The following is a 12,802-nucleotide window of genomic DNA, read 5'->3' on the forward strand; positions in this document are numbered from 1 at the left end:
GCTCCATCCATGGCATGTGACTAATCTCAAACTGCTAAAAGCTCAAATTTGTTAAACTGCCCCGTCAAGGACTGGAATTAAAACTTACCTGTCAATAAAGTACAAAAATAAGTAGTTTTTTTCCCAATGCAGTTATGGTGTTACACAAAAATTAGATTAATATGCAACCTCATCTTTTAAAGATTTTTTTTCTCTGCCAAAATGTTATTGTTTAAAAAAAATTCACTCATATATTTATTAAGCCTGAGTGAACCCTTACGGAAGGAACAATATAACGCACAAAGTGAGTTAACAACAGGTTGCCATTTATCACAATAGTTAACCAATAGCAGTTCATTCAAACATAAAGAACTATGAATTACAACACATGTGGAATTTGCTGTTACAAGAGGTCTTGGGTTTCCCCCTCATTAAAGGTGTTGAAACAAAAGGCTGGCTGTCCACATGTTAGGCATTTTGTAGAGGGAATTCTTTGAGGCTGTCTGGACTAGAGCCACTAATGTCCCTTCCAACCCTCAAATTCTGCAACTCAGCAAGTGTTAGCTCCTCCACCTTATGGTGCAAGCTTCAGAGAGGCACTTCAACCTCCTCCCCCCATTTTCTTATCTTTAAGATGGGTGGAATTTTTATTTGAAACTACTATAAGAAATTGATGGGTTTTTTTTTTTTTTAAAGTAGAGGTCCAAAAAGGTTAAATGATTTGTCCAGTCAATAGTGGAATTCAGGGCAACCTCTCTATCAGAATCCAGTTTCCAAAATGAATAATTACAAATTAACCGTAATCTCAGGTAAATAATGAACTCTCTCATTCAGGAGCAAATCACTTAATCCTAGTGCTTCTCAACGGTCAGAAGACCTGGGTTTTCCTCCAAGTTCTGCCACTAACTAGATGGGTAACGAGAGGGCCAGTCCCGGTCCTCCTCTGGGCCTCAATATCTTCGGACAAGATCACCTTCAAGCCCCTTCCAGATATGACATTCTGTGACTTGGGGAGAATCACAGATAAATCATATCAACTTCCTATGAAATGCTAGCAAAATGAACCTTTGCTCTCTATCACTCTCCTTCCTCCTTGGAGTATTAGAACAGTTCTACTCATACTAAAAAATTTCTACTAACCCTAACCACACCCACACCCAGAATTTCACTAGTCTTCACCAGCCACTTGAGACTTGATTTCAGGTACTGATCACTAATTTGCTGAACTTTTCAATCTTTTAGTCTGATGTTCTTGATCTTTTGAAACCCACTATCCTTGATTCCCAAATGGGTGAAGGGGGAAGGAAGGCAGAGGCTTATAGCAGCATCCTTTCTGCTAGGTGACATCACAAGGCATCTACTGTCCCCCGCAGCAACAGAAAGAGAAGCTGTAAATTACTTTATTTACATAAAGATGTTCTTGCCAACATATCAGAATCCTGTAAGGCTCAGCTCTCCTGAAGTTCATGAGTCCCTAAATCAAAATGAAAGAACATTTCCAAAGTGCCTAAGTATGCCCGTAACTTTTCTTTTTGGTCCAGGATAGATTTTACTGTTAGGAGGAAGAGCTCCTACCAATAAGAATCAGAAACTTCTCTGGAACTTTTAGTCAGTCTCCTGGGGGCACTGAGAGGGTTAAAAAAACCACCCCAGGGTCATCTGGCCAATAGGTAGTAGACGGAGGACCAGAGCACTCTCCACTAAAAAGGGAGACTCTCCTTCCCCACAAAATGTCACGTGCTTAGCAAGACAAATGACATAAACTACTAAAGCCTTAGTGTGGACTGGGAAAATACAATGGGAAATGTAGGTGATATAAAAACAAATGATATCAACAATAAATTGCTTGTAATAAAAGCATAGCCTGAGAGCAGCTAGGTGGTGCAGTATATAGAGCACCAGCCCCGAAGTCAGGAGGACCTGAGCTCGAATCCAGTCTCAGACCAAACACTTGACACATACTAGCTGTGCGACCCTGGGCAAGTCACTTAACCCCAATTGCCTTTAAAAAAAAAAAAAGCATAGCCTGCAGCGTCAGATAAAAGCTCACACACAAACACACACACACAGAGCCTATAGGCAGAACACTCCCTTGCTGGACAAGGAAGAGACTATTTATGCAGGGTCCTCTGGGGCCCCAGGTCCCCACAAGGGTCAGGCTTGATAAACAGCTATAGCAACTTGAGAGTTCCTACGTAGGGGATAACCCATCCCCAGGCATGTCGAGAAGGTGGGTGGGAGGAATTTTAATGTGCCTAATACCTTCCAGGAAAGAGGCAGGTGTATCTTTTAAAGTGTGAGGCTTTTCAGTTCAGGCTGAAGATGTGAGAGAACAGGAATAGCAAACAGTACTCCCTGTGAAATAAATTTAGGAAAGCTCACTCCAACACTCAACACAATTCAACAAGCATTTATTATATTCAAGGTACTGCCAAGGCCCAAATCTCTAGGGAATCCTGCAGCTAACAATTTAATGAAAAGGATTACTCAATTAAGACTTCGTAAAAGTACGTAGTTTAGTCTGTCTTTCTTCAGGACTTTTCCTGGGGACCCTGGGCACATTGATGTCTCCAAAAGCATTCAAAGCACCTTGCTTTCAATTGCAGGGCCAAGTTTCGCTATCAAGACTTTAAAATATCCTGGACACTGAACCAAGAGGAGTTCTTTTGCCCAAGCATTACAACAGCAGGATCCAAGTGCCATAGCCATAAACAGAAATAAGCTGGGCACAGTCACTGCCCTGTATTTTGCCTCTATGAGAACCCTGATGCTGCTCTGGAGGTAGCACAAATCAGCTAACTTTCAGGGCAGAGGCAGTTTGGCTGGTGTAATCCACTACTCAACATAAAGCAGACACTCAGACTCATAGGACTTTCACGAGTCCTGTCTCAAACATGACTGTATCACCTTCTGACCCATAACTCAAACCATGTCTCTTGCACATCTCTACTCTAGACTCCCCAACAATCTAGAAGCTTCTAGAGTCAGGGTTTACTACCACTGTCTAATATTCTGAATACTCTGTAAAAGGCATCAATAGCATTTCCAGTCCTAATAAATCTGCCAAACTGATCTTACTGTTTTCTTACCTGGCTAGACTTGGCAGTCCACCAAGTACCCCTTGACCGGCCATTCTGGGCAGCAAAGTCTAGAAGAGATGAATAGACCTCACTCGTTAAATGAGGTTGGGGAAAGGCACTGATATGGTTGTTTAAGCCCTTTCTGATATAGAGTTTTCTGAAACACATCTACCCCAGAACTACCTGCCACATTAAAACATTTCATCTTTACTTAGCCGTATCACCTGGCTACCTTCCTTGTAAAACTCAATACCAATCCAATGGCTGATGCCAAATTCCTTCTCCACCTCCTTTCTTGTTTCTCCCAATCATCTTCATCTCTATTTTTAAACAACATTCAAGATATTTCCTTAAAATATCCGTAACTGCCCTCAAGTGCACAGACCAGAGATCACCAACCTTTCCCTAAAGATCTATTTTTGATTCTCCCAAAATTTTAAGATCATTGAATTTGAAGGGAAAAGATTATAAGAAAAGTGAGTATTTTTGCCAGCTACCCTCCTCTTTAAAAGGCACAAAGAAGGGCATGCTGGTGGCAACCAGATGGGGAGTTGACCACATCAGTAAATCTGAAGTTTTGTAGTTTGGTCATGATCAGTCCAACTTGTCAAAGAAGCCTTCCTTTTGTAGAGTGGGTTGAAAATGGTTATTTTAACAGCCAGGTTACCTTTTATTCTACTGATGACCAAAGAGCCAAAGAAGGGGGAAAAGAATAAATAAAAAGCAGCTTGATTTCATTTAAGTTTTAGGGCTTTTTAAGAAATAAATTGTCACACTGGCAAATCTAAAACAGAAGCAAAAAATACATTTTTAGTTCTTTAGAACAGCTAATTAAGGGAACAGAAAGTGATACAACCCAACATACCCATCACTTGAAAGAAAAAGAGATACTTTCATGGAATGACAGAGTTGTGTTGTGTTTTTACAACCAGAAACACAAAATGAGTGCCTTTAGCCTATCAATACCACTTCTAGGCTATTGCTAGCAAAGCTCACTAAAGCCAAGTTCATTCTTTTGAGAACCAAAGGAATAAATAGGCCTGTCTTCAGCTGTCCATTTACTTACAGGTTGACCACAGTGTTGGCTCAAGGTTTTACTGGACTTCAGAAATAGTGAATTTCCTCGTGTATTCAGAAGGTAGTGATAAGCAACGTGTATTCTTCCATAAGCCAAACAGATGCCTAACAACAAAAAATTGGGTATGTGGCCCAGGAGGTTTCTCTTTATAACCCCCAAGAATGTGGGAGACAGGAGATGGCCAGTCTTTCCTTTGCCAACACAGCTAACTCAGATGACTTAGGAAGTTACAGACAGGAGAACAATGAGAGCACAGAGTCATACTGCTGCTTTAGGGCAGGAACAAGAAAATCATTCTAGCAACGGCCGGGTCCGCAAGTCACATACCCTGAACCAAGATCAGGGCTACAGAGTATAAGAGCCTGATCAAGCTATACAGTAATGTGAAACGCATCTCCTCTGGCTTTCATCATCCTAGTCATCTGCTATGTCAGTAGAGAGTAGAACCCCACTGTGATAACCTTTAGAATGTGAATTCTGGACACTTTATCCTATACCAGAGTAAACCTCAGTTTTCTTAAAATTAGGTTGTAATGTATATGGAATTTATCTTAAATATACTTCCATTAAAGAGAACTCTAAATGTATCAGAGGCTATACAGAATAGTTTTTCATGGTTTCAAGTACCATACTCTGAATTCTCTGATGTTTACGTCACCTGCGTGTCATTTTCAAAATTGAATCTCATTTTTTTAAATCTCCAAATTTTGGCTTAAGTCTTGACTGAGTTGATGAAGTCTATGTGAGGTCCCAAATAAACCTAACTAAGCTCCTGATAACTGAAGGACAATACAGCTCTTTCAAGTAGGTTCTGGTCAAGAAGAGTCTTTTACTTTTTCATTGTCAAGGACAGTCTCCTTCATAGAAATTTCTCTTTCTTTTCAGGTTGGCTACATGACAACACCCAGACATACGCCCATTCCTTTTTCTTTTCTGGGACGTGCTATCTGCTCTCGTCAGCTCCTCTGTTCTTTGTGCCCCTGGCCACGAGATGGGCAAAGAGACGGGCTGAGCAGCAGAGGACGACTCCAACCAAGTAGCAGCAAAACAAAAGGTTCAAACTAAAACCTACAATCACTAAAGCCCGGAAAAACAAAAACAAAAACAAAGAGAGAGAGAGAAAGAGAGAGAGAGAGATCCCTGACTGGCATTAAGAAAAAGCTATCTCTATTTAGCCAATGAAGAAGTTAAAACTAGACTTTCAACTAAAATTACAGTTTAATTACAGTGGTCTAATCTAATCCGTGTCAGTGTGGACTAGTATTCTGCCACCACCAGACAACTCTAAAATCAATAGTCCTGTGGTTCAAATAAATGGCAAATTAGATCTAAACAGAATTAGTCCAACATATGATCCTGGATTTTTCCATTTTTATTTATACATTGACTTGCAAAAAGATTTTAATATATTTGTAATTTGTTTCCAAATCATTTAAAGCATCTTTTTTCTTCCTGTAAAGCACTATTATTTTCCCACAAAGCTAATCAAGAGAACCACTATCCTAGCTTGAATTCAGTGTTTCTTTGGAACCAGAATGATGGTTTAATTTCTTTGTGGCACACACATTCTAGCTTGATATGTTTTCCCCTCCTTTTTGTGTCAGCTTATTAACATTCACCACACTGGGTCAATTAAGCTTGTGGACCAAATCTTTTTGCTGATGGTTTGCTTCCCTTCAAGGGGAGAAATAAAGTGGGGCTAGCATCCTCAGCAACACGGGCACAAAACAGCAGTGGACAGATTAGTGGCTGAACAGAACTGCCCCTCCTCCCTCAGACAGCTTTTTGCCTAGAGCAGTAACTGCACCTCCCTAAAAGGACAAACACCCCTAGAGAAGTCCCTCGGGGACTGCCTCACTCGCAGGTCCCTTCTGAGGTGCTGGGAAGCAGGACCAGTTAAAGAACAGTTCCATTCTTAATTCAGATTCACACAGACTCTACGAGTCTCTTTCTCTAGAAGACAGTACCTTTATCATCTGCATGGCTTAAAGATTAGAAGAGCCTACGCTCTAGGACTTTTATTAAAAAGCTAAGGATTTCTATAATTGTGCTCTCTGTAATTTCCAATCGTGGTTGACATTTTCTCACTCATTTGCTACTTTACATGTATATTTTATAAGATCTATATTTAGCTAAACAACTCTAATAAATATGATAACCACAACAGTCAGTTTACATAGCGCATTTTCTTAAGAACTCAAAATACCTCTTTATGTTCTTTTTCCTTAGGACATTTCAATAAGTCAGAAAGAACGAAATATGCCCATTTCACAGATGGTAAAAATGAGACACTACAGTTACTGGGATGACCATGAGTCAAAGCTAGAGCAGACAGTGATCATCTTCTCTAACTAAACCATTCTAACTCTTGTTAGCAGAGATCAGGCTCTTCAAATGCTAGAAGTATCACGACGCACCTTGAACTGGACAGGAGAGACTGCAATGCACCTAAAAATTGCTCGAGAAAAATGACACATAATGTGTTCCCAATATAAAGGAACAACAGGCAAATCATTTGTATATTTATTTATTTTTTAGGCAATTGGGGTTAAGTGACTTGCCCAAGGTCACATAGCTAGTGTCAAGTGTTCGGTCTGAGGCTGAATTTGAACTCAGGTCCTCTTGACTTCAGGGCTGGCGCTCTATCCACTGAGCCACCCTGGCTGCCCCCAACAGGCAAATTAAAATAATTAACTTCTGAAGACTTTCCAACAACTGGGTCTATAGGGTCTGTCAGATAATTTAAATTGATCAAAGAAAGGACTGTTTAGGTAGAAAGTTAATGCTGAAGCATCTAGGCTAGAACTTATTAAAAATATAGCCCTATGTATTATAATGTACAGATCACATAAAGCATATTCCCTTGAACAATATTCACTTTATTTTCTCTTAACTTGATTTTAAAACATGCTATATTTTTCAAGTACATCAGTCACCTGTACTTTCTTCAGAAAGAATAATAAAGTTGTTTCTCTTGCTTTAAAGTTTTTCCTAGAAAGGTTATCACTTTTTTCTTGCTTTCCTAGCTTTAAAAAAACAGCAAATTGAAAGCTAGTTAAACACTGCACGCCTTCAGAGTGGCAGATATTACCTTAATGCGAAGAAAACATGCCAAAACTTCGCAGTAGCATCATGGTGGCAAGAAACGAGCGAACTTTATTTTCTGGCTTATAAATAATAGCAATATAACTACAGAGAGACAAAACCTAGTGTAGAGAGAGTTGGCCTCCATGTCAGATAGACCTGGGTTCAAAACTGGCCTCCAATTCTGGATTTTTCTTCACGTGTTTCAATAATAACAGCCAACATTTTTATAGCACTTACTATATACCAGGAGCTATGCTAAGCACTGTACAATTATGATGACATTTGATCCTCACATCAACCCTGGTAGGGTAGGTGCTATGATCCCCATTTTATTATCCCCACGCAGAAACTGAGGCAAACAGAGCTAAGTGACATGCCCAAGGTCACACAGCTAGTGTCTGAGGCTAAATTGAACTCAAGTCATCCAAGTCCAGTGCTCTATCCACAGAGCCACCTAGCTGTCTTTGAGCAATGACTTATTTGAAGAAAAAGTAAGTAAAACAAAATCTATCTACCACCCAATCAAAATCCTGGTAGCTGCTGTCCACATACCTCTAGGTTACTCCGCTTCCTTCCTTCCTTCCTCAATAAGTTCAATACCTGACTCACAATTCTTCTCTCCTCCCCAACTCCTACCTTCATACAAAGGCATTTCAACATACCTACTGATTCTCAGATAGAGCGCTGGGCCGAGAGTCAGGAAAACCTCAGCTCAAATCTGGCCTGAGATATTTAACCAGCTATGTGACCGTGAGAAAGTCACTTCACTTCTGTTTGTCTTGGTTTCCTCAACTGTAAAATGGAGTCCCATGAGAGCAGTATCTACCTTATAGGATTGTCGGGGGGATCAAATGATTTATTTGTAAAGTGCTTAGCACAGTGCCTGGCACATAGCAGGAACTACAAAAATGCTTATTCCTTTCCCCACCCCACCCTCTTTTCTCAAACACCATGGACCACTTAGTTCCTCAACCTGCTAGCTTCCCATATTCCTCCACCCCACCTCAGTCACACACAAAGAAGGTCTTACACTAGATCTTGCATCACCCACATAGTAGGTGGCTGGCACATAGTAGGTGCTTGGCCCCTCAATTCTCTCCAGGACATCTCCCCTACACTAGCAAACTCTCTCCTTTTCTCCCCATCTTGACCCTCTGGGAAACCAAGTTCAACTCTATACTGTCCCCTTCTCTTTAATCCCTAGCCCCCTTATAACACTGATTACCCAAAGAAAAGTCTCACTTAGCCTTGGATCACTCATCACGCCCACCATTCCATTCACTACCTTCTCTCCTTCATACATGCTGAACAAAGGTGGAGAAAAATCACACAATTTTTCACTGGGTCCACTACAAATTGATGTTACACAACCTCAACTGGGCCCTCACTGCTGCTAAGCAATCCTACTATACCTCCCTCATCAACTCCTCCCACCCTCCACTGTGGCTCTTCCAAACTTTTTCATCCTTCCTCAAACCTCCTAGGGCTCTTTCTTCCCCTCCCTTCTCAGTTGAGAACCTTGTCTCATATTTTACTAAAAATTAAAAAATAAAATAAAAATAAAATTGAGACTATTCACCATGGGCTCCCTCCTCATCTCCTATCACTGATGCCTTCTGACACTCTCTTCTCCATCACCCCACTTTCATACAAAGAGGTGGCTTTACTCTTCCCCAAAGCAAACTCCTCTACGTGCAAGTGATCCCAACCCATCCTGTCTCCTCCAACAGAATGCCCCTTCTGTCATCTCCACTCTGCCTCTTCAATCTCTGTCTACTGGCTCATTTCCTACTGTCTACAAACTGCGTCTCCCCCATCCTCAAAAAAGCCTCACTTGTTCCTTCGGAACTCACTCTCATCCTGTCATCTCTTCTGTCCTTTGTGGCTAAACTTCTTGAGAAGGCTGTCTACAATTTTCTACATTTTCTCTCCTCTCACTCATTAACTCCTTACAATCTGACTTCTGACCTCATAGTAGCCACATCTAATAGTGTTTTCCCCTCAATTCTCACTCTCTTTGACCTCTTCTGCAGTCTATGACACTGTGCATCACACTCTCCTCGAGACTCCCTTCTCTCTAGGTTTTCAGGATATCTCTCTCGTGGTTGTCTTCCTGTCTATCTGGGTCCTCATCCAGATCACACCCTCTAAGCACAGCTGTCCCTCCAGGTTCTGTCCCTTCTCCTTTCACACTACTTCACCTGGTGATTCCAGCAGCTCCCATGCATTTAATTACCATTTCTATCTGTCCTGACTGTCCTCAAATCTCTTTTCTGCTCCAATCTCACATCTCCCACTGCCATTGAGACATTCAAACTAAGTCTAGTAGACATCTTAAACCCAGTATGTCCAAAACAGGACTTGTGATTTTCCCCCCTTACCCCTTTCCCTATTACTACAGAGGGCAACACCATCTTCCTATCCCTTAGGCTCACAACCTAGGAGTCATCCTGGACTCTCACATCTCACTCTTGACATCCAAGCTATTGCCAAGGCCTTTCAAGTTTACCTTTGCCACATCTCTCGAATTCACCCCCTTCTCCTCTGGCATAGACCCCACTCTGGTGCAAGCCCTTATCACCTCATGCCTGGATTACTTCAATAGCTGCTGGAGAGGGGGGTCCTCCCTGCTTCAAGTCTCTCTCCACTCCAATCCATCCTCCACTGAGCCACCAGCGATTTTCCTAAAACACAGATCTGACTGATCACATCATATACACACCCCTATTCAAAGTCCAGTAGCTCTGTATAACACCCAGGAGCAAATACAAAATGTCCTACCTGGTTTTCATAAGACCTTCGTAACTTTGCCCCCTCCTAACCTTTCCAGTCTTTTTATACCTTATTTCCCAAAATGTATGCTTTGATTCAGTGACACTGGCCTCCTGGCCATTTCATGAACAAGACTCTCCACCTCCAGGATGTGGGCATTCTCTTTGGCTGTGCCTCATGCCTGAAACACTCTCCTTCTTCACTTCCCTGCTGACCCAACTAAAATCCTATTTCCTGTAGGAAGCCTTTCCTAAGCCCTCTTTATTCTACTGCCTTCCCTCTTTCAATGATTTCTTACTTAATCCTGTATATAGTATTGATACATATATATATACACACACACACACACACACACACACACACACACGTACATATATATATATATGTATGTAATTATATTGTTGGGAGGATCAAATTATTTATTTGTAAAGTGCTTACCACAGTGTCTGGCACATAGTATGGACTACAAAAATGCTTATTCCTTTCCCCACCCCACCCTCTTCCCTCAAACACCATGGATCACTTAGTTCCTCAACCTGCTCGCTTCCCATTTTCTTCCACCCCACCTCAGTCACACACAAAGAAGGTCTTACACTAGATCTTGCTGGCACATAGTAGGTGCTTAATAAATACCTTAATAAATTTTCATTCAGTGAAAATGGCTCTGCCTATTTTTCTACGTTCAACAAGGGCTCATTAATTCATTTCCATATTGACATTCATATATGCAAATGGGGCAGGTACCACACTGATCTGTAATATTTGCTATACCCTATCAAATTTAAAGCTCTAGGAATGATTCTCAAACGGGCCCCTCTCCAATAATGCCTTACCTCTGAGAATGCCTTCCATTTACACTGTATACATCTATTAGATGGGAACTCCTTGTGGGCAAGGATCAAGTTTTGTCTTTTTTGTATCCCTAGCACTTAGCATAATGCCTGACACACAGCAGGAGCTTAATAAATAGTTGCTGATTGATGTTAATTTTACCTGAAAATTCTCTGAGCTTAGCTAGTTATTACCTAAATGACCTACTAATATGTGCATTGTTTAGTGCCGAGATTCAAAAAGATGTCAACAGGTTGAAACTTTGTAGTAAAACTAATGAAATAAAATTTAGTGCAGTTAGAACTTGCAGAAACAGAAAAAAGGCAGATTTAATATCTTTCACTGCTACTGTTGGGGGCGGGGGGCAATTTTTTTGGGGGGGGGACCAAAAAAAACAAAAGTAGATAATTCTGGCTAAAAATTAAACTAAATTTTAAAAACTTTTGCATAAATAAAATACAAGATGGGTTAAGAAGGTAGGTGGTATGTACACACACACACACACACACACAAATACCAAACCCTTTTCAGATTTATCTAGTAAAACAGGTTTTTTACCCTAGTCAACTGCTTCCCTTCTAATCCTAGACATATGAATTCTGTTTGTGCAAAAGCTCTTCAATGTCATGTAACAAATATTATCAATGTTGGCTTTTGTAATTGCCTCTGTCTCTTGTTTGGCTGTGAATTTGTCTCCTATTGTCCTACCCATGACAAAAGCCATTCCCCAATAGAGAAATGGTCAAAAAAATTAAATAAAAGCTCTCAGTAGAAGAACTGCAAATAACCAAGTGAAAAAATCCCAAAGCACTAATAAGAGAAATGTTCATCAGTACAACCCATAGATCTCACACTGGCAAAGAGGTCACATATGGAAACAGAAGAAACTGCTGGAGTGGTCATGGAAAGATAAACACACTGGCCCTGTTCTGAAGCTGTGAATTAGCACAGCCACTGTGGACAGCAATTTGTAATTACGCAGCTAAAGAGGCCTGCCCCTCGATTCGGAAGTCCTCCTATTAGGGACCTGCCCAAAGAGGTCACTGACAAAAAGAAAGGTTCTACATACACTACCAACACCTTTTGTGGTAGGAACTAGAGACAGAGTGGATGCTTACTGACTAAAATAGCTAAACCAAGTGTGGTATGTGATTGTAATGAGGTGTTAAGATAACAAATATAATGAAAACCTGAGGCAGAAGGAAGCAAGCAGAGCCAGGAAAACACACACAATGACAATAAGGTAAATGGAAAGAACCACCACAAAACCACCATGGCCCCAGAGAACATGAGAAGATATCGCACTTCCCTCATGCACTGGGGCCCAGGATATGAAATACTACCTATGTTTGCAGATTCTTTTGATGTATCAGTTGGCTTTGCTCATTTTCTTGTTTTTATTAAAAAATATTTTGTTATATGGAATGGTGCTCTGGAGTGGGAGAGAAGGATATGGGAGAAATTTAAAAATAAAAGTTATAAGGGGCAGCTAGGTGGTGCAGTAGATAAAGCTCTGGCCTTGGGGTCAGGAGGACCTGAGTTCAAATCCAGCCTCAGACACTTGAAACTTATGAGATGTGTGAAAATATCTCTGACAAGGGCCCAATATCCAAGGACAGCTAACCAATAGAAACATATAAATACAAAGGCAATTCATTCCAAAAAGTAAGTGGTCTAAGATTATGAACAAAGAGTTCTTAAAAGAAAAACTGTAAACAGTTAGCAATCATATAAAAGGATGCTAAAAAATCACTGATAAAAGATGCAAATCAAAACAACTGTGAGTTTCTACCTCATACCCAGTAAATGGGCAGATATGACAAAACATGGGAGTCATTAATGTTGGAAGTGCTATGGAAAGGTGAACACATCAGTGTTGGTGGAAGTTTTGAATTTCCAGACCATTCTGGAAAGCAATCTGTAATTACACACACACACACACACACACACACACACACACACACACACACACACA

At 40.7% G+C, this 12,802-nt stretch overlaps 1 protein-coding gene across 1 annotated transcript in view; it reads left to right on the forward strand.

Moving 5' to 3' along the window:
- SLC16A4 (solute carrier family 16 member 4) overlaps window positions 1–6,722 on the forward strand; it is a 29,586-nt gene extending 22,864 nt beyond the window's left edge. Inside the window, exon 9 of the mRNA XM_027856689.1 lies at window positions 5,023–6,722. Within this exon, the coding sequence (XP_027712490.1) occupies window positions 5,023–5,177 (155 nt within the window). The 3' untranslated portion in view covers window positions 5,178–6,722. The remainder of the gene's footprint in view (window positions 1–5,022) is intronic.
- Window positions 6,723–12,802: the final 6,080 nt, after the last annotated feature.

This window comes from Vombatus ursinus, unplaced genomic scaffold (genome assembly GCF_900497805.2).
Source record: "Vombatus ursinus unplaced genomic scaffold, bare-nosed wombat genome assembly UNPS02011613.1, whole genome shotgun sequence".
Taxonomy (NCBI): Eukaryota; Metazoa; Chordata; class Mammalia; order Diprotodontia; family Vombatidae; genus Vombatus; species Vombatus ursinus.